This window comes from Pleurodeles waltl, chromosome 9, assembly GCF_031143425.1.
Source record: "Pleurodeles waltl isolate 20211129_DDA chromosome 9, aPleWal1.hap1.20221129, whole genome shotgun sequence".
Lineage (NCBI taxonomy): Eukaryota > Metazoa > Chordata > Amphibia > Caudata > Salamandridae > Pleurodeles > Pleurodeles waltl.
This window is the reverse complement of record NC_090448.1, coordinates 437,919,418-437,943,851: the sequence shown is the minus strand read 5'-3', so window position 1 is coordinate 437,943,851 and position 24,434 is coordinate 437,919,418. Positions and strand designations below refer to the sequence as shown.

The following is a 24,434-nucleotide window of genomic DNA, read 5'->3' as shown; positions in this document are numbered from 1 at the left end:
AATCTAATATAAATTACACAGTTAAAGACTGTTGTAGAATTTATTGTGGTATTTCCTTTTTCAACTCTTACTTTGACCATCATTTTGTGAAACATATTGACCAATAAGTTCCAAAGACATATTAGTATGACAAATAGGTAATCTGTTTCCCATTTCATGCAAGCAGAAGAAAATAAAAATCACAATGTATTGGTGTCATACATTTCTATGTAACAAGTTGTGACCAATTGTGAGCTGATTCTCACAAGCAATGCATAACCAAAATAGTATGTGCCATTTAGAGGTTGACACCTCTCAACCTTTGCACAATGGAAGAAAGAGAAATTTAATAAAATCAAATTAAATACCCATACTATCATTGATTCGTATCTGGTGAAATGACACAATCAACTTTCAGTGGTGTGCTACAAACAGTTATTTCAGCGGTGAGGAGACACATCAACAGCTTCCTACACTGAACACAAAGTGAAGATTTAGCCAATGGGAAGGGCAATCAATATGCCATGGCTTGACATATCCATGTTGTGAGGGCAAGTTAAGCAGCACATATTGCCTTGGTGCCAACATCCAACAAAAAACAGGTTTGCTACAATCTGAAGAACTTACATACAATCACTGTGCATGTTGTCTCTGTACAATGTCTTTACATCCAAATTTGATGTCTGTCCCAGGATCAACCCATGTTCCCTTTGTACTTTCCAAAAGCAACATATGATTGTAATTGTCACAACTTCAAAATGCCCAAATGAAGATGACATGGTGAAGGGCCCTAAAACAGAATAACAAGAAAAGATTAATGATCTTACAGAAGACATTTCACTTAATTGATAAGGCAGGAGGACATGTACCTAGCACACGCAAAGAAAATCTATTTTCAGAAACACAGCATCAATGTATGGAAACTTTGAACAATAAATATCTTTGTGTAAAGCTTTCCTGGAATGACAATTACTACTACATTAGCATCACAGATTGTCATATTCAGTATGGTACAAATTGTCCTGACATTGGATGATACAGATGTTACAATATGTAAAGGTACACTTAAACTCAGGTGAAGAAGTGGTCAATGATTTCTTAAAGTAAGTCCATTCCTTCCTCTTCACCACTGTCATCTTCATTGGGCATTTCAACATCCTTACCTAGTGACTCTTCACGTTCTCCATCCTCTGTGATGATTGGGATATTCCATCACAGGGCGATGTTGTGCAGCATGCAGCAGGAAACTGTGATTTGGCTCACCTTATTCGGTGAGAAGAGGAAGGCTCCACTGGTCTTGTCCAGGCCTCGAAACCTGGCCTTGAGGAGCCCAGAAGCCCATTTCACTGGCCTCCATTTTCTTCCATGGGCCTCATTGAAGTGGACTTCTCCTGGCATTGTTGGATCCCTAGCGGTGCTAACAACCATGGTTGTTAGGATGAGATGAGTCTCCTACATGGAAGCAATAAATCAATAGATTAATATCACATCAGCCACTGGACCTTCTTAAGCTAGGATGAAAGCAAATGATCCTCAAGCCATATGGTATTTACCAACAAGCCAGGCTGTCTCTGGTCCAAGTTGTGACATTTGCAGGGGTATGATGCTGTGCCATAATATAAAGGAATCATGTATTGACCCAGGAAAGTGGGGGCACACACTTGAGATGTACAAATCTGTTAAGCAGACAACTTGCACATTGATGGAATGGAAGTTCCTCTGATTGTGGTAGACCTGTTCCCTTGCGCATGGTGTCACTAAGGCAATATGCATGCCATATATTGTTCCAACAACATATGGTAGTCCACTCAAATCATAAAATTCTCTCTTCACAGTGGCCAAATCCTACTGGATGTAGCTGTTGATGTGTCTCAGCATTGAAGAAAGGACTTCTTGTAGCACACCACTAAAGTTTGATTGGGACATGCCTCTCAATACTGCCCCAGTGTAATAAAAAGTGCCAGTGGCCACAAAATGAAGTACTGCCATGAGTTTCACTATTGGTGTTTTTGCCATTGTATTCCTATAGTGAGGTAAGAGATAAGGCTCCAGCTGGTGACACAAATCCAGGTTAGTTTGCCTATTTAAACAAAACTTCTTAATAACATCCCTTTCCTCCATGGTGGCAAGATCTGGAAAAGTCCTGAAGACCTGAAGCCGCCATCTCCTACCCATGCCTGGGTTCAAATATCTGCATGTATGGAAAAGAAAATGTCAGCTTGAATGGTCACACCATACTTTGATAATCAGCACACATCTTGAGTCTGGGCAACATTAGGCATCTCTTTGTGTCATGTATAGACATTATTGTCCAAAAATCTTTTACTTAAAAAATCACTTTTTTACATGTCATTCCTTTTATTATGTGCAAATACTACATTTGAAATGTATTATTCGCACATCATTTTTTTCTCCCAAAATACCATCAATGGAGGTATTACTTCCCCGTGGCACTATCGATGTCAAACACAAACACAGTTCACTTTTTAATGTTTCATATCTTGCCAAAAATGGTGTAGTTGATATCTGACATTTGTATAGACAGTAGCCTCCATTTTGAGTGCTGGTGACGCACGAACAATTTCAAAATAAATAACTTAACTCCCTAAAATGGCGGCTTCCTGACCTTGCCGTCAGGACATTGGCTACACAAATGACGCCGTCGGAAGTTGATAGCGTAGTAGGTGGAACAGCCCGCAACGGACCCTGTCATATGCTAACGTGTGTGATGACTATGCATGAAAGCCAATGGCTGAGGTCATCTCGGATCACGTCTGCCATGTACTTGTATGCAGCGTATTGAAAAAAAGCTCACTTGCCTCCTAACATTGCAGCTAACAGGACCTCCTCATTTTTTGCTGCTTTTACTGACCTCTGGGAGCCTAGATGGCAGGCAAAGCAGGTGACAGGGCCTGTGGCTTCTCCCCTGAGGAGCTAGGGCGCTCGCCACAAATTTCCTGTCCCTTTACAGCCAGCTGTACATCCCAGCGGAACAGGTACATGTTTGAGTGGGAAATGTTTGCCAAAATAACTTGTTGTCTCTTTGCTCACAGGCTATTTGGTCCCATTATGTTCATGACTGAAGTGTTGTGATTGGAGGGCAGTGAGCTGAATGACTTAGCTGTGTACAGGGTGTTGTTTGAGGGTGTTAGAAATGTCTGTACATTAAATGAAAAGTCATCTGAAAGAATTAGCTGAGGTGTTAGTGCATGTTGCTCCTAACTCCAGGTTTAATGAGACAAAATGCAGACCCCTCCCAGTGGGTAGTAGGCACTGTACCACTAGTTTTCAGTCGAAACATACAGGCCAGTTCGAAATGGTAGAAATCTAAATCTCAAGTAGAATCTTCAAAGTTATGGAGTTGTCTGATGCTGTTCTGTCAAGTGAATGTACAGGCCACATTTTGGAATTGAACTATCTTTTTTTTAAGCATGTGATGGTGCCACATATGGGGAAAGGTATCACCTGTTCTTCAAGTCTAAATGGCACAGGCTGTTAATCATCCTTACAAGTATGTTCCATTGCTACACACATTTTTTCATATATCACCCAAAACCGTGCTCTCATTGACACATGGCAGCCCTGGGGGTCTTTAAGTGGTGCAGCCTGCATTGCAGGAAGAGTGGGATGACCTCCATTGCTGGACCAGGAAGTTAGCAGAAGTCCAGATTAGCCAGGCCTCCCAACGAGGCAAGCGCTTGTGCTGCAGCTTGACTCCCCTATTGGCCGGCATCCTTGTGGTGGCTTACCCGGAGTTTGATGGGAGGCTGAGGGCCCAACAGCAGCATCAAGGGGTGTGTTATTGTATGTAGCTAATCTTGTTGTTTAACATTTCAATTTACAGCAATATTGTTTGACATGAACATGACGATTGACACACATCCAACGCAGACAAGGATTTCTGGACGTGTATGTTTTTCAGACAGTGTCTGATGTTGTGTTTTGAATGTGTTTTTGTGCTAAGGTTCTCCACTAGATTCCTCATCACAAGCCAAGTACTGTTTAGAGAAAACACATGGCAGCATGTGAAAAAAGGGGTACCTGTAATTTCTTCTTCTTATGAGGGACAATTGTACCAAACACACCCCATTTGAGGATTGGGTCAGGTGTGATGCTCCATAACAGATGTGAGTAGGTATTTACTAATTCTGTCAAAGCCATTTGTCATGCAGAGAAATAAAAGTGCATAATAGACAGAAGGCATATGTGGTATGGGAGCTACCATGGGGAATTTCTAGACTGAGCAAATGGTTTGTGGAATTCTTCCTTGCAGGCATGAGATACTGATGATTAAGGAGCCAAGTTTGAGTATCTTGAAGCTAGTTTAATATGTAGACTTGGCAAATGTTTTGTAAGCAAAGTTCATGTTCAAATATTTTAACGCAGATTTCGTCAGACTGTTGTATCTGTCTTTACAGCATCATCTGAGCAAGACAAAGGTGATGGCAGCCCCATTGGCGGGGAGTAAGTTGGCCACTGTGGTCCTGGTGCAGACACCACTGACACCGAGGGACACAATGCCACAGAGGGTGAGTGGACTGGCGTGAAGGTCACATTCAACTCGTCATCTTCTTCGAAGGCCTCCACAGACGACCAGTCCCTAGCGGTGGCTGACTCTAGTGTGATTATTCCACCTTCATCGTTGTCTGCCACCCACGTTTGAAACTCTACCGTCCCCCTTGCTCCCCCCCAGATGGCTGTTATCAATCCTCTAAAAGGGGTGGCATCACCTTTGCTGCAGGCACCTCCCCTCCACCCCTATCTTCCAGGCTGTGCTCAATCAGGAGGCTGTTGATCTTTTGCAGACTATCGCTGTAGGCAAGACCACACTATTGAATGCCATCAAGGGGCTTATTGATCAGAATACCTAGATGCTAGCTCACTTGGATGGTATTTAGTACCACATAGGTAGGTGCTACTAATATCTTCGAGGTGTGTTATGTTGCAGTTTTCTAAGTAAGACATTACACACATATACATTGTGCATCATTATAGTGTTGTTTGCAAACATTTTTAAACAAGCTCAAGTCTAGTGCTAATGTACAGCGACAATTCAGAGGATGACAGTGACATAACCTCCCGTTTTGGTGATGACGGTGTTGATTTTCTTCTTGGCCCAGGAGCAGCAACAAGGACAGGACTTGTGCTATTGGGCCCATGGTGGCAGAAAATGGGAAAAGTGAAAATAGATAGGATTTGTCCTTTTATACCTCCCAATTTGCCAAGATGAGGTGTTGAGGTTTAGCTATCACAATTGCCTCAACAGGTATACACATCAATATTGGTTCAGTGGCAAAGAGGGAAGGAGTCCCACTGCCAGCCACTTTTGCCCATGGGGCTGTCCATGCAGGTGGAGATTCTTGGTGATGACGGTGGGCCACCAACGGTCTATCACCTATGCTCCCGCTAAAATTCAAGTAGAGCAGCCAGACTGTCATGGCACTGGACAGGTTTTCAGCCAGAAAACCAATGGCAGGACCATTACCACCAAGATCTAAATCAGTCCATAAGTTCAAGTTGCTGTTAACAGAGAAATACCATAAATAGGGATGCTTTTGCAGACACCTACGGCTGCAGATATTGAAGAAACCCACAGAAATTGGGGATATTTATTAATCAATGTTGCCTGCATTTTTAATATAATCCCGTTGTTTTTCCATCCCTTGAGCCAAAGGTTGTTTTTATGTTATCCTACTTAACAGATCAGATGAAGCAGGTTCTTGGTCTATGGTTCTGCGGGAAGAAAATAATCCACTATTATATGATGTAGAAAAATTCAAGGAAGAACCTAAAAGATTTTTTTAGTGACACATTTTAACACATAGGGCCTGGTATAGAGTCTGGCAGACAGGTTACTCCATCACAAACGTGACGGATATCTTGCATGCGCATTATGATCTCCATGGGCGATAATGGTATCGTAATATGGCAGAAGTGATATCTGTCATGTTTGTGATGGAGTAACCCCCTCCGCCAAACTCTGATTCAGGCCCAAAGTGTTTATAATGAGTTCTCAAACTTAAAAGAAGGGAAGAAAGAAATATTACACAATAAAAAAATTGGTATTATAGCCTAAATGAGCTGCAATTTTCTATAGGGGTTTAAATGAGGAATAGAAAGGTTTTTGTGTCCCAAATTCCAGCTACAGCTATTGCTACTGAAGAATGAATTGATATAACCATAGAGGTAGGTCATAGCATGTCTGAAAGAAGAGTTGAGAAAAGAAGAATTGGATACTTAGTATGGTGGCCTCATAGAAACTTCTCAAGAGAGCAAATTCACTCGCCTTCTGTATAACATATGCAGAATGGTGCTGTTCGCCCACTTAGTAAGAAAGAAAAACATTCATGCAGATCAAAAAATTGTGCTATGTTGCACTATTTATAACTACACATATTATATCATTGATGATGTCTGGAATCTGCGGCGGGGCAAGTTATATTTATGCTTGTGTGCATTCACAAATGGAAATGTGACCCTTTCTCATTCTGGTAATTTTTGAAAAGTTATGCCAGCTAAGACATGAAGTAACCCTGCTTCCCATTTGCAAAGGACAACAGGTCACCCCCAGAATTTGCTTGGGGTGTAGTAGAAAGTCTATTTCTAAGGGGACAAATGTTTTCCCCACAGAGAAAAAAGTGTGTTTGTGCAGGGGACTCCGTTTTCTCTGTGCTTAAATCTTCACCTTGAAATAGGAGCTTTTGGAAAATGTTGCATAAATTTATAACAAACAGCGACAGAAACCTGCACCAAGGTGCAGTTTTATAGATGAACTTTGGGAAATATATGTGAATACCCGAAAGTAGTAGGTGTGCACCCAGGTGCAGGCATGCTTCTATGGGGGTAGATTCACTTCTTTTTTAATAGGGTAATTTATGTGTTAGTTAGACAGTAAGTAATGCATCAGTTCCCTGCAATTATATTGGATTCTCAGGCTAGAAACTGTGAGATGAATGTATGGTACAAATGAAGTATGTATGTTCAGCAAGATTACCATCTATGGAGATAGGATTTTATCTTTTAAAAAAAATATATATATGACTAAGTGTAGGATTTACATGGTGTGTGATGCTGTACAGCATCTTATTATTATCAAACCTAAAATTATTAGTTTGTGAAAATAAAAAATGCTCTATTAAATTAACTGATAGACCCAAAATAGTTTCCTTAAAGTACAATCGATTTCTGGACAATAAAACTGTTCTGGGCATTCTGTAGGTGCAATGCAGTTTTGAAATAATTAATCTGGAATGCCATTCATTCATTAAGCTTTATTTCGGTAAAAAAAAAAAATACAATAAAAGCTCATCATATGATACAAATATAGGAAGTATAAAAAAGCAATAGTATAAAACACTCTGACAGGAAAATGCTTGAAAATGAACAATTAAAAAGCGAAATACAAAATTCTAAACATAATCCGGAATTATAAAAGATCATCAATATAAGAGAACAAAACTATGAAAGCCTTGACCCAACAAGCTTAAAATACAGAATAAAAAGCACAATATAGCATCTTTTAGGATTAAAATCAAATATTCCTTATAAAAACAACGTATCCAATTTTGTCTATAGACTTAGACTTCCTTTAGTGTAACACATTGCAAGCTGCCCCTAACCGTTTTGCTCTTGTGTGCCAAATTGCATCTAGAAATCTAGCCAGAGCACATACCACAATGCCATGGGTACTCGTTTTGCAGATCCTAAGAGTTGGGAGCCGGTTGTTAATGCCCATGGATCTGCAAAGAGGTATAATCCATCGAGACCGCTGTTTAGCATATGCAGGACAATGGAATAACACATGAGCAATACATTCAGATGACCCACAGCCCATTGGGCATAGAATTTGTTGGTTTTCTTGTTGGGACCACCTGCAAGTAAAAGTGCGTTGTGGTAATGATCCCAGCCTAAACCTGATGTAAAGTGCACGTGCTCGAGGAGATAAAATCAGATCCATGTAATTTTCAAATTCATAATGAGATTTGACTGATATAAACCTGTCAAGCTGAACGATGGCACCTCAACTAACTTTCCTATTTTTAGGTTTAGCCAATATGCATCCTTAACAACTTGTGGCGCATTTTTTGGGAAGCGATGAGGATCTGTCCAAAACAGGCCCAACCCTAGTTTGGTCAAACTGTTTTCAACATGATTACACCATGGGATTTTTCTTGTTACGTGTGTACCCAGCAGGGCATTCAGCCATGTTCTATATGGGCTGAAAATATCCATGGACCGAATCCTAATCCAATATGATATTGGTCTTAAAGCGGCTACATGGGCGATGGAATCTAGATTTAGGTTCATCCGAATAGGCAAAGTGGGGGAACTAGTAGGTATTTTTAGCAAAACTTTTATGAATGAATTTTCAGCAAGCTCAATGGGCCAGATGTATCAAGAAAGCCCTCTGCGAATCGCAAATAGAGATTTTTAGGAAATCGCTATTTCCGAGTAGCAATATGCTATGTAACATATTTGCGATTCGGAATTAGCGATTTCTTAAAAATCGCTATTTGTGGTTTGCGAGGCCCAAATACTGAATCGCAATTTGCGAGAACGCAATTTGCGATTCGGTAATTGAAAATTGAAAATTGCGAGAACGCACACCTGGCAGAGCCTGATGACATCACAAGCAGGGAGTGAGTCATCCCAGGCAGTTTGCAGGTGCCACACCCAAAGGAGCACTGAGAGAGACACAGCCCAGCACACAGGGAGCAAGACTGTGAACAAGGCAGGACTGCACATCACCATGGACACCTCTGCACAGGGAAAAGAGAAGGGAGAGAGGAAAAGGATACTCAAGTTTAGTGAGCAGGGACTGGAGGTACTCACTGAGGAGGTGGTGAGGAGCCATGACCGTCTGTTTGGAAAGAGCTCACTCCAGGTCCCTGAGAGTGAGAAGCGCAGACTCTGGGCAGACATTCAAACACAAATCTGCGCTGTGGGAGTTGCGCAGCACTCACTGGAGGAGATCAAAAAGAGGTGGCACGACCTGCATTCCCGTGCCAAGGAGAGGGTGGCATGACGGTACCAGGAGGCAAGAAGCACAGGAGGTGGACCATCCACCGAGATACCCTGCACACCGATGGAAGACCTGGTGGAGTCGACACTCCTCCCAGAAGCTGTCAGTGGGGTCACTGACATTGACACATCTGGCACACCAAGCACCAGTAAAGGTAAGTGCACTATTGAAATGTAACCCCATATGTATATGTACAAATGCCCCTTAGGAATTATCAAGTAGTGCAAAGCATTGTGAGAAGTAGTCCATTCCACATCTTAGAAGTTGCGCAACAATGCCTTATGGGAGCGGTAGTCCACAACCCAGAGCTGAAAGTAGCACATAGAATGTAACGAGGCAGATCAACACCCAGAAGAACACGACACCCACTACATATTGATATGATGTAACAGTACATTTATTACCATTGTGTAACCTTTGGTGATACATCCATAACTGACATGCTGCACATTGTCGTTGCAGGTTACCCAGGCCCAGCAGCATCTGCAAGTGCCGTTGTGGGGGATACTGAAACCCACCCTGAATCAGACTCAAACACCAGTGAGTCACTGAATATTGTGCCTATCAGACGCAGAGCTAGGGCTGTACCGCTACCCGAATGAGCCAGGACTCTGACGACATGCGAGATGACGGTCACACGCCTTCACCAGATGGCAGATCCACTGTTATGCAGGAGTCCCAGCCCCAGCGTATCTCAACACCCCGCAAAAGGACTCAGTATGCAGGCGCACAGTACATGGAAGCAGGAGAGGGGCCATCAGTCTTTAGTGGCCTGGAATCCGCTATGTTGAAACAGCAGCGCCTGCAAAACAGGAAAATATCAACAATACAAAGGCAGATGCAGGCACACAATGCCAACATGGGGGGGCTGCATCGGCAGTTGGAGTGCCTTAATTCCAACATCACAAAACTGCATGAGGGACAGATTCAAGCTTCTGAGAACACCAGGGAGCTGACAATTGCAGTGAGGGAACTGTGCACAGAGCTGCAGCACGACCGAGTCAGCCACCGCAGGCAGGAGAGGCATTTTATGTGCATGTTTGGTGGATTCTGTCGCTCGGTCAATCGCCTTGCTACTTCAACAGCCCTCATATTGTGGCGTGCTGTGGCCACACAGGTGGAGGCAGTGCACAGCAGTAGGGATATGGCACAGGGACTGGTTCAGATCACTAATGTACTGGACATTATGCTGGGTAACTGCTCCTCTACACCCAGTGAACTGGGACTAGGGGAGACTGAGGACACATCTAGCCTCAGCAGCGTAGCAGTGCCCACCACTGATGCTAGGCGTCGCAGTGCCAGGCACAGCACTGTCACTGAGGCCGATAACATAGGTGCCATTGAGGCCACTGTGCACTCAAGTGGCTTGCGTGGCCATAGAAAGTGACTGTAATGGCCACAGGGGACTGTTTGCTCATTGTGTAATACAGTAAACTATGGTTCAATAGTGAGATACTGTTATCTGCTTATTTTTAAGACACATATTATTTTTATTTTTTCTGCTAGTAAAACTTATGTTACCTGACATTAAGGTAATAAATATTCTAACTACAAGTACACATGTCAGTGAAGTTGTGTTGTCATTACTTACATCTGAAATGGTTGTGCCTGATGTCAACATGCCTTTGCCTGCCCTCTGCTGCACTGGCCCTGTCTGCTGGCTGTAGGGGGGTATGGGATCATCATCCTCATCAGAGTCTGAATCAGATATTTCCACAGGTATGCCCCTGGTGGTAGCTATATTGTGCAAGATCACACAAGTGGCCACTATTCTACATGTCGTCTCCAGGCTGTACTGTAGGGCACCTCCACTTTTGTGGATGCACCGGAAGCGACTCTTAAGCAGCCCAAAGGTGCGCTCCACCACATTGCAGGTTGCCCTGTGTGCTGCATTGTATCTCCGCTCTGCTGGTGTTGTAGGATTGAAGTAGGGCGTCATCATGTGGGTGCGCACTGCGTAGGCACTGTCTTCTGGAAGGAACAGAGGTTATAAAGAGTAAGTGAGCCATCTGACGTCACAACGGCATCAATGCACCAGTGTACAGAGGGACAATACCTTGTAGATATCCTTCACCAAACTCCCCAGCTAGCAGTCTTGTGTGAATCCCGCTGTGGCAAAAGATGTATGAATCATATGTGCTCCCTGGGTACCTGGCCACAAGATAAGTTATGATGTAGGAGGCATTGCATATCACCTGCATATTCATTGAATGTTGGTATTTACGGTTGCGGTACACATACTCTGTGGCCGATGGTGGACAGATTGCAACATGTGTCCCATCTATGGCACCTAGGATGTGGGAGAACTGTGCTATCTGGTAGAAATCTATTTTTGTATGCAGTATTTCCTGTGGGGTGTGGGGGAATCTGAGGTACTGGTGTATCCTACTCAGCATGGCGTTGATAAATGCATTGAAAAATCTAGAGAGGGCACTCTGTGATACTCCTCCAGCTGCTGCTATGACCCCTTGATAGCTCCCTGAGGCGAGTAGGTGGAGGGAGCATAATACCTGCACATGGGTGGGTATGCTATTAGTCCTATGTGTTGTGCGCCGCAATATGGGTTGTAGCTCAGCTATCAGGTCCAGTATCATGGCTGAGCTCAACCTGTACTTCTCATATATCTCCTCCTCAGTCTGGTCAAAAAGGGTAATGCGCACTCTGAAAATGCGCTTCTGTCTCCTCCTCCATCTCCTCAAACCTACCAAGGTCCTCATTCTCCTCGCCATGACGTAGAGTGCAGCCATTGTGGAAAAGGGTCTGAGGCATTCTGGGCCTGTTTATATAAGTTGCACCTGGTTACCACCTGGTTTCACTTAGTGGTATTTTGCATGTGCAAAAGGCCATTCTGCGAAAAATCACAATTTGCGATTTTTTGATGCATCGAATTGCGACTTGGTTTTGCGAGTCACATTTTGCGTCTCGCAACTTGTGATTTGAAATACCGAATCGCTAATTGCGATTCGGTATTTCATGTCACAAATTGCGAGACGCCAAATCCGACACGAAAAACCAGGTTGCAACGCTAAAAATCGCTATTTTTGTGATTCCTTATTTTTGGTCTGCGAATGCCTTTCAGGCATCGCAGACCACGTTTTTGCATTTGCAAACGGCCAAATTTTGCGATTTGCACCGTTTGTGAATGCAAATTTGTTTGATACATCTGGCCCTAAGTCCCTCAGATTGCCATGCCCCAAAGCTCTGCTCCATACAGAGCCACCCCTCTAGCTTGTACTTTGTATATTTCTATTGCGGGGGAGATTGCGAATCTGGGAGATCTGTTGGCAAATCTCAAAAGGCCCCCGAGTTCTGTTTCAGTCTCATATATGCCTTTGATAAATGGGCCTGCCATTTGTGCGTGTCCTCTAATCTAACTCCCAAATAATCAAAATCAGTGACTCTCTCTAATACTTCCCCATCCAGTAGGATCGTCTTCCTTATTTTATGTTTTTTGACACCAAAAATCATATATTTGGTTTTTAAGGTATGAACTTCAAGGCCGTGGTCCTTGCAAAAGCACATAAACTTCACTAATAAATTGGCAAGGCCAGGGGCAGTTTGGGATAATAACAAAGTATCATCCGCAAATAGCAGACATTGAATCTTTGTCCCACCTAATTTTGGTGCATCATTTTCACAGTCCAATAAATAAGGGATACATGCATTGATAAACATTAAGAAAAAAGTGTGGGGGCCAGCACACATCCCTGCCTCACTCCTCTTTTAATCGGGATCTCGCTTGTTACCTCCCCGTTCAATCCCCATCGAATTTGAGCAAAACTCTCAGTATATAGACTTTTATTTAAATTTAATAGGGGACTCGAGAAGCCGACTCTGTCCAATACCTCCCACAATTAGCAGCACAGGACCAGGTCAAACCCAGATTTAAGATCCACAAAGGCCACGAAAAGGTTCCCTGCATCCAGGTCCACAACTTTCCATTTAATCGTAAGGAACCTAAATATCTGGTCGAATTTACTGATTTGTTGTCTAAAACCTGCTTGGAGATCACTAAGCACTTGAGTCTCTTCTAGCCATTCTTTGACCCTCATCAAAACCTGATAGCATAATATTTTTTGAAGGTTATCCAGGAGGCTAATTGGTCTGTAATTCACAGGGGCGGCCCTATTCCCCTTTTTATAAATAGGTACAATAATTGCTCCCTTCCAGGAGCGGGGATAGTTTCCACTAGCTAAAACAGCATTTGATACATTATTAACATAAAAGCCCCACCTATCAAGGTCAGATTTAAATAAATCAGCAGGTATACCGTCTAACCCGTGGGCTTTTCCTGGTTTTTGGGCCTTAATGGCCATCCTAGTTTCGTTCAATGTAAACGGTGTCAGGCTATCGGTGGAAGAGGGATCAAATCCAATTACAGTGTTACTATTGGTTTCAACGTCATACAATTTAGTAAAATGAGCTACCCAATTTTCCGGCGAAATACAACAATCAGGTCTAGAATTTTCATTTCGCCCATTGGAAGCCACCAAGAACCAAAAACGATTCAGGTGCTTCTCCTTAGCTGCTGTCAGCAAATCCTGCCATGACTCTTCTTCCCAATTATTTTTACAGGTCTTTAATACAAATGCATACTCACGCCTAGCACTAGTTATCAGATGTCTGTCTTTAGATTTAATTGCTTTTATCAAACTGCACTTAGACTCCCTGCATGCTTTACTGAACCACCTATGATGGGGTGCAGCTACTGACTGCTTATTTTCTCTGACAGTTCTATAGAAAAGATCCTTCAGAGTAGAAAAAAGACACATGTGCAAGGTCATAACCTCATTGGGGGGATATGAACAAAAACCATCTGCTAATTGATGGTTTGATACTAAATCAGACATTTTCCCCCACAGTTTTCTTGAACTTTTAAAACGATCCCATTTCAGGGCACGCTTATTAGAAGAAACTACTAGAGAGGGAATAGTTAAATTGCTATTTCGGGTGTCTGTTCTTTTAGGAATAAGCCCATCAAATATGACTAAAATTGGGGCATGGTCTCTGTTGTACTGATTTCCTACACAGATATCTTGGATAGTGTACCATATCCTCACTTCAATGACCAAATAGTCTAATATACTACTGTATAACCCTCTAAAGACCGTGGGTTTTGCAGGAGAGTCTGAAGGAAAACACCCATTGCCTGGGCAAAGGCCGTACATTATCATGAAATCTATGACCTGCAAAACCCTACTGCTAGATTTGGACTGTTTCTTCGAAGAAGAAAAGGAGGAATATTCCATGATACATCTTCTAGCTGCGTAATCCCGGAAAATGCAGAGTTCAGCTCAAGTGACACATTTAAATCCCCGACAACAAAAATAAAATGCGATGTTATGTAGTCTGAGACCAAAGCATTCAGCACCTGAATTGATTAGAAGGACCAGGTCTGTTATACGCATTGACATACAAGGGGAAACCTCACTTTTGCTGAATAGATAAATCCAGTATGTCTTCTGGAATGCATTTCGGTGATATATATTTTATAGTGCATCTAAATGAAGGACGTTCAAAAGGACTAATGGTCAAATTACAAGTTTGGTGGTCCAAGCACCTCCAAACCTGCGGTGGCGTTCTGACCTCCGCAGTTCTGGCAGTCCGACAGCCAGATTACAACCCTGGAGGTCGGACCGCCAGGGGACTGCCACCCGACCAGGATCATGGATCCCAGCCGGGTGGTGGCAGTCAGAGTCGTGGTCAGCCGTGGAGGCGCTGAGTTCAGCTCCTATCATGCTGATCATGAGTCCTCTTTTGGCCAGACTTTTAATGCCAGGGTCCCCGCAATGAAAAGGCTGGTGGAAAGTCAGTGCTGGGGGCCACAGGGAGAGCCCCTGCACTGGCCATGTGCCAGCACCCTTGGAATGCTCACTGTCTGCGTTGTACCTGAGGGTACTGTTGTGCCATGGCATGGGCCTCAGCTTCCTTAAGGGAGCCAAGGCCAATGCCATGGCACTGTTTCCGCCAGTCTGACTGGCAGAAACGTCATAATACGATGTTTCCACCAGTCAGCCTGGTGGAAGCATTGTAATATGACTGGGGGGATGCCGCTGGTATGACAGCAGCCTCCTCCCCGCATCTTTGGCGGTCAGATCATTCTGACCGTTAAAGTCAAAATGATGCCCTAAGGGCCTGATTTAGGGTTTGGCGGATGGAGTTACTTTGACACAAATGTGACGGATATCCCATCCACATATAACAATTCCATTATGTCCTATGAACATTGTAATACAGTGAACAGCATATCCCTCACATTTGTGACAGAGAAACCCATCCGCCAAACTCTAATTCAGTCCCAGACTGATTTACATATTGTTTTCTTGTAGTTACCTTACTTTCTCTCAAGTAATAGAGATTTGAATTTTAAATGTAAAATTGTCATAAAAATATTTAAAAAGAAAAAGGGTGAGTTCATACTTTGATTTTGCCCATGTGATGTGGAAAAAATTAACAGGGGAATTCTGTACCATTTACTTTTACGTTGTTATGTGCAAAAGCATGTTTCTTTATGCATGCAGTACAAAATACGTTTTCGTGTGTGCTACTACAATAGTTAAAGTACAGCATTAAAATGCTCAATAACATCTAATTATCACGTCAGCCAAAAAACCTCCAATAAAACACCAAATAAAAGTGAGAACTGATTAAAAATATAGCAAACGTGAAAAAATAGCAGTAACATGAAAAAGGCGATGAAGAGTGTGATACATCTTGAGTCAGTAGATAGAGACGTGTTGTTTGTATCATGGTAAATATATAATCTTTTCAACAAAAACACATCCCTGATGAAAAACGTTTCTAACAGGACTTATGACCTTGTGTGTTACTTTTTAACTCTTGCTTGTGATTGTCCTTGTGCTGTCTCTAGGTGCCCCTGTTGACCCCGAATTCTGCATGAGTCGCTCTCTGTCCAACATCATCAGCTCCACCCTGTTTGGGAGTCGGTTCGACTATGAAGATAAAGAATTTGAGAAGCTAGTCCATTGTGTTCAAGACACGTTTCAGGCCATGAGCAGCACCTGCGGCACGGTGAGCCCTTTTACAATCCTTGAGAAAGGACGCACTTGGAATTGAAAGTAATAGGAGTTCATAAAATGTTGTCTTATGAGAATGTGTCAAAGCTTAGGGGCTGTAAGTAACAGCAAGTGGTCGATTCGGTCAGTGTGCCTACGTGGTTAGGTGGAGTACTACACCCAACATATTAAGTGGGATTAACATTAAGAAACAAAATCACCCAATTGAGCAGCTGCAGACATGGGGAATATGGTGAGGGCCAAAACCACCTTTTATTCCTGCAACAGAAATGAGTATCTTTGATTTTGGTGTTAATAACATAGCCATTAAGTTAATGGTAGAAGACCTCATGTGGGTTAATAATACTATTTGTTAGCCATGACAGCTTTTTTGTCAACTGATCTACTGAGTCAACTGCCTGGTGAAGAAAGGGACTTCAAGGGGGTGATGAAGGAGAGGAAGAGAGGACAGTATCTGAAAGAGACTACAAATGGTAATATAGTGCTAGCGGCTGGGAATCGGGATGGAACAGTGACTGAAATCAACTTGGGAGCATGCAATTCTAGAGACAGTGAGACAACCAGGGTGGACCTGTCACAGGAGCATGGACAGATGGTGTAGTGAGCAGGAGTTGAGCAGTTGAAGTGATGGGTGTCATGCAGGCACACAGCAAAATATTTAAACTGGAAATATCATCATAACTATGTGCTGGTTATACAGGTTGTGAGAAAGTAGCCTCTTTCTAGCATGGTTACCCCCACTTTTGGCCTGTTTGTCAGTGTTTGTCAGTGTGTTTTTACTGTCTCACTGGGATCCTGCTAGTCAGGACCCCAGTGCTCAGAGTTTGTGGCCTACATGTCAGTATGTTGTACTGTTTTGTCAGTATGCTTGACTGTGTCACTAGAGTCCTGCTAACCAGACCTCCAGTGCCTATGCTCTCTCTGATTCCAAATTTGTACTTACATACTAGTAACCCAGTATTCCACTCCAAATTGGCATACTGGATCCCCGTTATAAGTCCCTAGTATATGGTACCTTGGTACCCAGGGCATTGGGGTTCCAGGAGATCCTTATGGGCTGCAGCATTTCTTTTGCCACCCATAAGGAGCTCATACAAACACTTGTTCAGGACTGCCATTGCAGCCTGAGTGAAATAGTGCAAGCACTAGCAAAGGTGTCCCAACATTGTCCAGGACCAATTTCCCTGACTTTGTGAGTGCGGGGACGCCATTATAAGAGGGCGCTACATATAGGTCAATGCATATATGTAGATTCACAATGGTAACTCTGAATACGGCCATGTGAGGTGTCTAGGATTGAGAAACTGTACCCCCAATCTGATTCTGGTATTGGGGGGGGCAATTTCATGCACCCTGGGGACTCCACCATGGACCCCCAGTACTGCCATACCAGGCTTCTGAGGTTTCCATTGCAGTCCCAGCTGCTGCCACCTCAAAGACAGGCTTCTGACCTCGTGGGGCTTGAGAAGCTCAATCCCAGGAAGGCAGAACAATGCATTTCCTTTAGGAGAGGGGTGTTACACCCTCTCCCTTTGGAAATAGGTATTTACAGGCATGGGAGGGGTTTCCTCTAGAGCCTGTGGAAGTGCTTTGAAGGGCACAAATGGTGCCCTCCTTGCATAATCCAGTCTACACCGGTTCAGGGACCCCCAGTCCCTGCTCTGGACAAAGGAAAGGGGAGGGACCCCTCCCCTGTCCGTCACCACCACAGGGGTGGTGCCCAGAACTCCTCCAGAGTGTCCCTGGGTTCTGCCATCTTGTTTTCAGGATGGCCAGGGAACTCTGGGAGCATCTGAGTGGCCAGTGCCAGCAGGTGACGTCAGAGACCCCTCATGCTAGGTCCATACCTGGTTAGTAGACCAATCCCCCCTCTGAGAGCTATTTAGGGTCTCTCCTGTGGGTGTTTCCTCAGATTCAGTTTGCAAGATGCCACCAGGACTCCTCTGCATCCTCTGCTTCAGCTTCTGACCGTCGGATCAACCGCAGACTGCTCAAGGAATGTTGTAACTGCAACAATGTATCCAAGAAGGCTACTGCAACTCTATAACTTCAGCTCCTGCCAGCAATTGTAACAGTTTCCAGGTTGTGCACGCTCTGAGGGCTGCCTGTCTTCATTCTGCACCAGAAGGACCTAAGGAATCTCCCGTGGAGTGACAGAATCACTTCTCTACTTCAGCAGGCTCCTCTCTGCAGCGACAACCCGTACACTGGGACTCCTCTCCTGTCAACGAGTGTGATCCATGGAACACAGGTGGTGGACCGGAGTGATCCAGACTGTCCAAAGGTCCGGCTGTCCAAATTTGGTGGAGGTAAGGGCTTGCCTTCTCGAGCCAGATAGTACCCTTATGCTCTGTGTGTTCTGCAGCTCTTAGGGATTCTGTGCGCTTCTTCTGGAAATCCTTCATGCACAGCGTAGCCCAGGGCCCCAGCACACTATCCTGCGATGCTCAGCTCCCTGACTTGTCCTCCAGTGCCATGGGATCCCTTTATGTAGTGCTGCAACAACTGCATTTTGCAACTCCTTTGTCCCCATGTCCTGGGACTCATGTGGGTGCTGCCTGGTCTTCTGAGGGCTCTCTAAAGTGGTGAGAGCCCCCTCTGTCTCCTTAGCCAGAGTTGAGACACCCAGGTCACTCCTGGGCCCAGGTAGGGCCTTTTCCCACAAACTGCAACATTTGCATGAGCCAAGGCTTGTTGGTGGAATCCAGTGACGAAAACCAGCCTGCATCCAACGACTCAACATGGGACATCTCTTCCACCAAGCAGGAACTTGCAGCTGTGTTCTTTGGTGCATTTCTGACTTTTTCTTCCAACCGGAGAATCCACTCTTGCACCGTCATCCGGGTTAGCAGCAGCTCCTGTTCTTCCTGGCCTCTTCATCGACTTTTGGACTTGGTCTCCTCTCTCCACTGGTCTTCAGGTCCAGGAATCTAACATTGGTGTCTTGAAGTCTTGCTTGGTTTTTCCATAATCCTTTACCACATCTTCTAGTCTGTCCTGAAGAAACTTGCTGTTCTTTAGTCCTGTTTTCCTGGGCTCTGGGGTGGGGTATTATACTTACCTTTGGTGTTTTCTTACACTTTCAGCCCCCCTCTACTAACTAATATCTTCCTCTGTCAGCCAGAGCTAAGCATTGGAGAAAAGATATTGCTTACAACGATTTTGAAAAAGGGCAAACAAGGGTCCTCACTGAAAAGCAAGGCATTTTTTAAAAGTATTTGAGAAAATGCACATTATAAGAATACATGAGGCAATCATTTTTAAAAAAACGTGAAATTCTATATACAATGCATGAAGGAAAGGTGCAAAGAGAAAGTGTGAGTACTCTATACATTTCACATACTCCATCAGAAATGTATTGGGTTACAGTCTACAATTTGCAGTGATATATAGCTAGCCAGGTGGTACTATTGTTATTCCTCAATAGATACATTCCTCGCCCTTGTCTCATTACAGTACTATGGCACAGATAAGCTAGACTCAGTGACTAAGGTGTCCTAGAAACTAGTTCTGTTAAGAAGAAGAGGAATTTTTGAGATATTAGTAGGGTAAGCCCAAACACCATTAATGCTAACTCAGCCTTCTATAGTTCAGTGGTCAGTTCATAAGTACCATTAAATTGAATATACATAACTTCTCATATTTACAGTTTGTCACAAGCACATAACTGTTGGATGAAACACTTAGAGGTATAGTGACAAACTGCACTTTGTAGTATGTTTAGTAGTACTGCAAGTGTATTACTCACATACTACAAAATGCTATTCACAACCTATGGGGGTAAATCTCCACCTCTCTAATCTTTTCTAAAGGGATATCTCAACACTTGTAAGTTTTCTACTTAGAGGTAGATGTGGGAGGGAATGGGGGACTGGTGAGAAAATGGAAAATACTGACTACAAAATTGGAGGAGTTTAAGGAGGGGTAAGGAGGAGATTAGGGAAGGACATGCAAATATAAACATATGTACAGAAAGAGTAAGCCCATTGCTACTCACAGACTACCCTTCTAAAGTTATTACAGGCCAAAAGGCTGCAAATGATTGAAAAAATGTACTGCAGCTCAACCCTGGAGAAGGTATACTACCACACAGGCCACTCACAGGTACTTCAACACACTTCCATAGAAAATAATGGAGGCAGTGGCTTAAATAAAACCCTCTAAGAAATAATATTAAAATAATTAATATATTTTGACTTGTAAATAATATATAAATTTAATGTAATGCTACAAAATTACACTTAAGTAAAACATAAATATTATTTTATTATAGAATATTTTATTAACCCTTTTTTAACTTAAAAATAAATGTAACCATAATGTTTAAAAAAATATGAAAATGCATTTAAATTAATTCTATACGTAACTTTTGATAACTTTTAATACAAAATAAAAACATAACCATAACCTGGTTAGAAGTACTGGTCTTTGGTCAGAAACAGGCTTGGAGTTGGGACATAACATGTCTTTCTTCCATCCAGGATAATAGTTTTTCAAGAACTTGCCTAGCAAAATTTTTTGGCAGATTGTCAAGGAGGCTTGTAGGCTTATAATTGGATGGAATGCAAGAATCTCCCTTTTTATAGACAGGGATTATCTCACTCCCCATCAAGAATCAGGAATATCCTCCCCTTGCCCGATATAACATTGGATTCAAGGTTAGAATAACTGGTCCAGATATGGGGTTTCTGATCTGAACAGGTCGCAAGGTATTTTATCAGGGAAGGTGCTTTAGCTGACTTGAGGACAGATATTGCATTAGCGGTATCATCTAGAGTAAAGTACACTGGGTCTATTACCTCAGCCTTTGCTGCTGTCCAACCCCTGCTAGAAGCTAGCAACCTGGGGCTTGGAAAAGAATCACCACCGGTATCAAGGTCCTCAGTGGCATACAACTTAGAAAAATGGGTAACCCAGCTCTCTGGTTGAGTATCTAATATTATTAATATTGCCGTGTGATATCATCGATAACACTCATATGAAAACAGTGCTTAAAAGTGGGCACCCTAGGGAAATCTGAGTGAGTCTGACCATTAAAGGCCCTGATACCGCAACCCACAACTATAGAAGTCATCTGAAGAGCTGTACGGATAAAGTTATGCTTTTTCTTACCATCTAGCTGAGGAATATTCCACAACTCATCTTCTGTTACTGTGAGTTCACTAATGTAGGGTGATAGTTTTTAAAAAAGTGTTAAAATCAGCCACCACTATTATCTTAGTATCCTGTTGATTGATTGATCAATTACAGTATCTAAGAGAGTAAAACAGGGGACTCAATACCAGCAGGAACTGAACTAACATAAGCATTCATTAATGCCAGTTTCAACCTGGGGGAAATTTAAGTAAAGCCCCGATTATATCCAGCTAATCAATCATCACAGCTGTGTGAGAAACTGTCTTAACAACGTAGGATGACCCACGCGTGCTGTTCCACTGTAAGCTAAACCATGCTTGCCTAAACCATGCATTGGTGTGGTGTCTGCCTTAACCACGCATTTGCCTTAACTATGCATGTGAATGGTTAAGGCAAACAGCATGGTCTAGCTGTTCGAGGAGCTGGAAGAGGAAGCAACAGGACAGGTCAGTGGGGCTGTGGCTGGGCTTAAGGGGGTGGTTTTAAGGGTGGGGACAGTTTTTGGACTTAGGGCACAGGGATCAGGTTAGTTTTTTCTTTTTTTTTTATGGGGAGAATCATGTTACTTTTTTTAGGCAGTTAGCAGGTTTTTAGGCCCTGGGACTGGGCTTGGGGGGTACATTTGAAGGGTGGAGGCAGTTTTAGGGCTCAGAGTGGGGGGGTTGGGTATTTATTATTTTTTTACGGGGAAGTTGTGTTACTTTTTTAGGGACGTAGCAGGTTTTTAGCAGCTGGAACTTAGTTTGCAGGGTACTTTTGAGGGGTGGGGGCAGTTTTAGGGCTCAAGGTGGGAGGGAGGTCAGGGTATTATTTTGACAGGATGGTCTGGTTTGTTTTTTTGGGTAGGGTTTTAGGGCTCTGTGGGGTGGGATCAAAGCATTTGTAAGGTCTGGGGCAGGGTTTTAGGGTTCAGGGCTGGAGACAGTTTTAGGGCTCAGGGCAGGGGGGCTGGGTTCAGGGTAGTTTTAAGTAGAGGGCAAGGTTTTAGGCATTAGGAGAGGGGTCGGGGTAGTTTCAGATCTCAGGGCTGAGGGGGGTGGGCAATTTTAAGGACTGAGGTGGGGGTGTTAGGGCCAAGGGCTGGGAGGGAATTTACCTCACATCTTCCTTTGCCATACATGCTTTTACAACAGAATTAATTGTAAAGACATGTAGTAAAGATATGCATGGTAAAGAGACAGTCGTTCTTAAGACCACGTTGTTCTGGCATACGTGTTTTAGGCATGTTTACTTCCATCATGCAGCCCACCTGTATGAATTCAATGTATGTCACTCCTTAAGAAAATGAGAACATCCATGTTTCGTCAGTGGTTTGGCTTCCAGACTGTAGGTAAAAAAATCAATAACGCACATCCCAGTTGTAGCCCAAGTCTCCTAAAAAATAGTCATCAAAATTACCAATGTAAGATAACCATTCTGAATCTGCTACTTTGAATTTAAAGCCTGCCAGGTTCCATGAGATGATAGATAAACTTGATCGAGATTTAGAATCACCCCTTAAGTATGGAACTATGGAGGATTGTGCAGCAAAAGCAGAAGTGCAGTCAGTTGAATTTGTTGCTAGTCCGCCCCAGAGAAGTGCTCCAGAATTTCATCAAGCCCAGCTGTTCTAGATATGCTTTCACTGACGTCAATAGCAGAAACGGTCCACTCGTCGACCGAAAAAAGCTCAGTTGGATCAATTAGTCAATCAATTGTGTTTAGATTTCACACCTCTGGTTGAGTGCCCAGACAAAGCTCATAAGAACGAAAGTTGCGGGGGCTCTTCCTGCTGCCAGGAGTGAATCTGTCATTGTAATAATTTCATCCTAATATTCGTCTTAGATGATCCTACAAGATGGCTTGTCCGTTATTAAACGTTTTTGAGATTTGCAACCAGTGTTTCATCGTTCATTAGCAAGGAGATGTAATCAAAAGTTGACGATTCTCTGTATTGTTTAAAATATTCGATATTAGATCTAACTCTGGATAGGCAATTGTGTTTGGTCCTGGCCCAGTGAATGACTTTGCTGGTTAATTAGCCAGTGGCCTCGAATGACCCCCGGGGACAGTTTGGGGTCCTGGGTCATAGAAAATGTTCTTCTAATATTATTCACAACAGTCCGTTGATGTAAGTGCACCTGCACCTGGGGATGTGGGTGGTGTTGATGCTGATTCTTAATACCTGTGGGATCTCACATCTCATGGAAGGCCAATAGTAGGGTATTTGCCTGAATGTAAGGCAGAGGGGAATCGAGAACTGCGTGAATAAACCAGTGGCTTTGTCGCCTGTAATATCAGAACAGATACTATTGGAGTCAGCTGCAATGGTGAAACTTGTGAATCACGGTTCAAATGTCCCATGTTATTAGAGGTCATCAGAGGAAGTTGGTTTATAGCAGCATGATCGAAACTCAAGAAATTAAGGGAGAGATGTTGTAGGGATAACTCTCCCCGTGCTTTTGGGACTAGTGTTGCAACTATGTTGCTGGCTTCCAGGCCCCTTGCTGCATGTGCATTTCAGCAACATTGATTATTCTATAAATGTGTAACTTATGTAGAAAGAGAGACTAATAACCTTTTTAAATTGTCCAGTTTTTGGTGAAGTGATACATAATCAGCACTTAATGTAGGCACCTGTGAAACAGTTGCACACTTGCTGCTTGTTTTTGATGCAGATTGGGCTTGAGTTGGGGCCAAGGATTCTATATTTGGCAAATAGATCACCTCTGTTGTAGCCAAAGGGGCAAACCTGTTGGAGCAAGGGATATTAGAAAGAATGGTAGCTTTGGGACTAAGTGGATACCTAGGTGCTGCAGCTACTTCCGAGGAAGGGGCCTTGCTGTTTCTAGTATTTGTTTGTCCCAAAGACCCTGAATGTTTGAGGTAATTGGATATGGTTGTCCATCGTCATGTAGTCTGAATTTTAGTAGAGCCCCTCATGACACAAAAGTCATCATATGTGACAATTTATGTTTTATGCTAATCAAATTATTAATAGTTAAACGTTGAAGTTGCATTGACATGCAATCAAAATGTGCAATCACTCGAACTTAAGAGTTCAGCTTAGGTGGTATTGGAATTAAATTATATGTTAGATGGAAAAACTGATGTTATAATGTAATTTAGACTCTAGACTAAGTGCAAATATAAACATTGAATTTCTAATGATTAATTAATAAAAAATGTGTGCAAAAATGAGAGAGTTGAACTTGTCTGCCACATCTAATGAATTGCGTTAACAACGCTTTCTCATTTAAAATAAAATGCATCACTAATAT

The 24,434-nt window shown here is 43.0% G+C and overlaps 1 protein-coding gene across 1 annotated transcript in view; it reads left to right on the top strand.

The window, feature by feature from the left end:
• Positions 1-24,434, top strand: part of LOC138259483 (cytochrome P450 2F2-like) — an 883,779-nt gene that overhangs the window by 474,342 nt on the left and 385,003 nt on the right. The window contains exon 5 of the mRNA XM_069207253.1: positions 15,873-16,033. Coding sequence (XP_069063354.1) covers positions 15,873-16,033 — 161 coding nt within the window. The remainder of the gene's footprint in view (positions 1-15,872; positions 16,034-24,434) is intronic.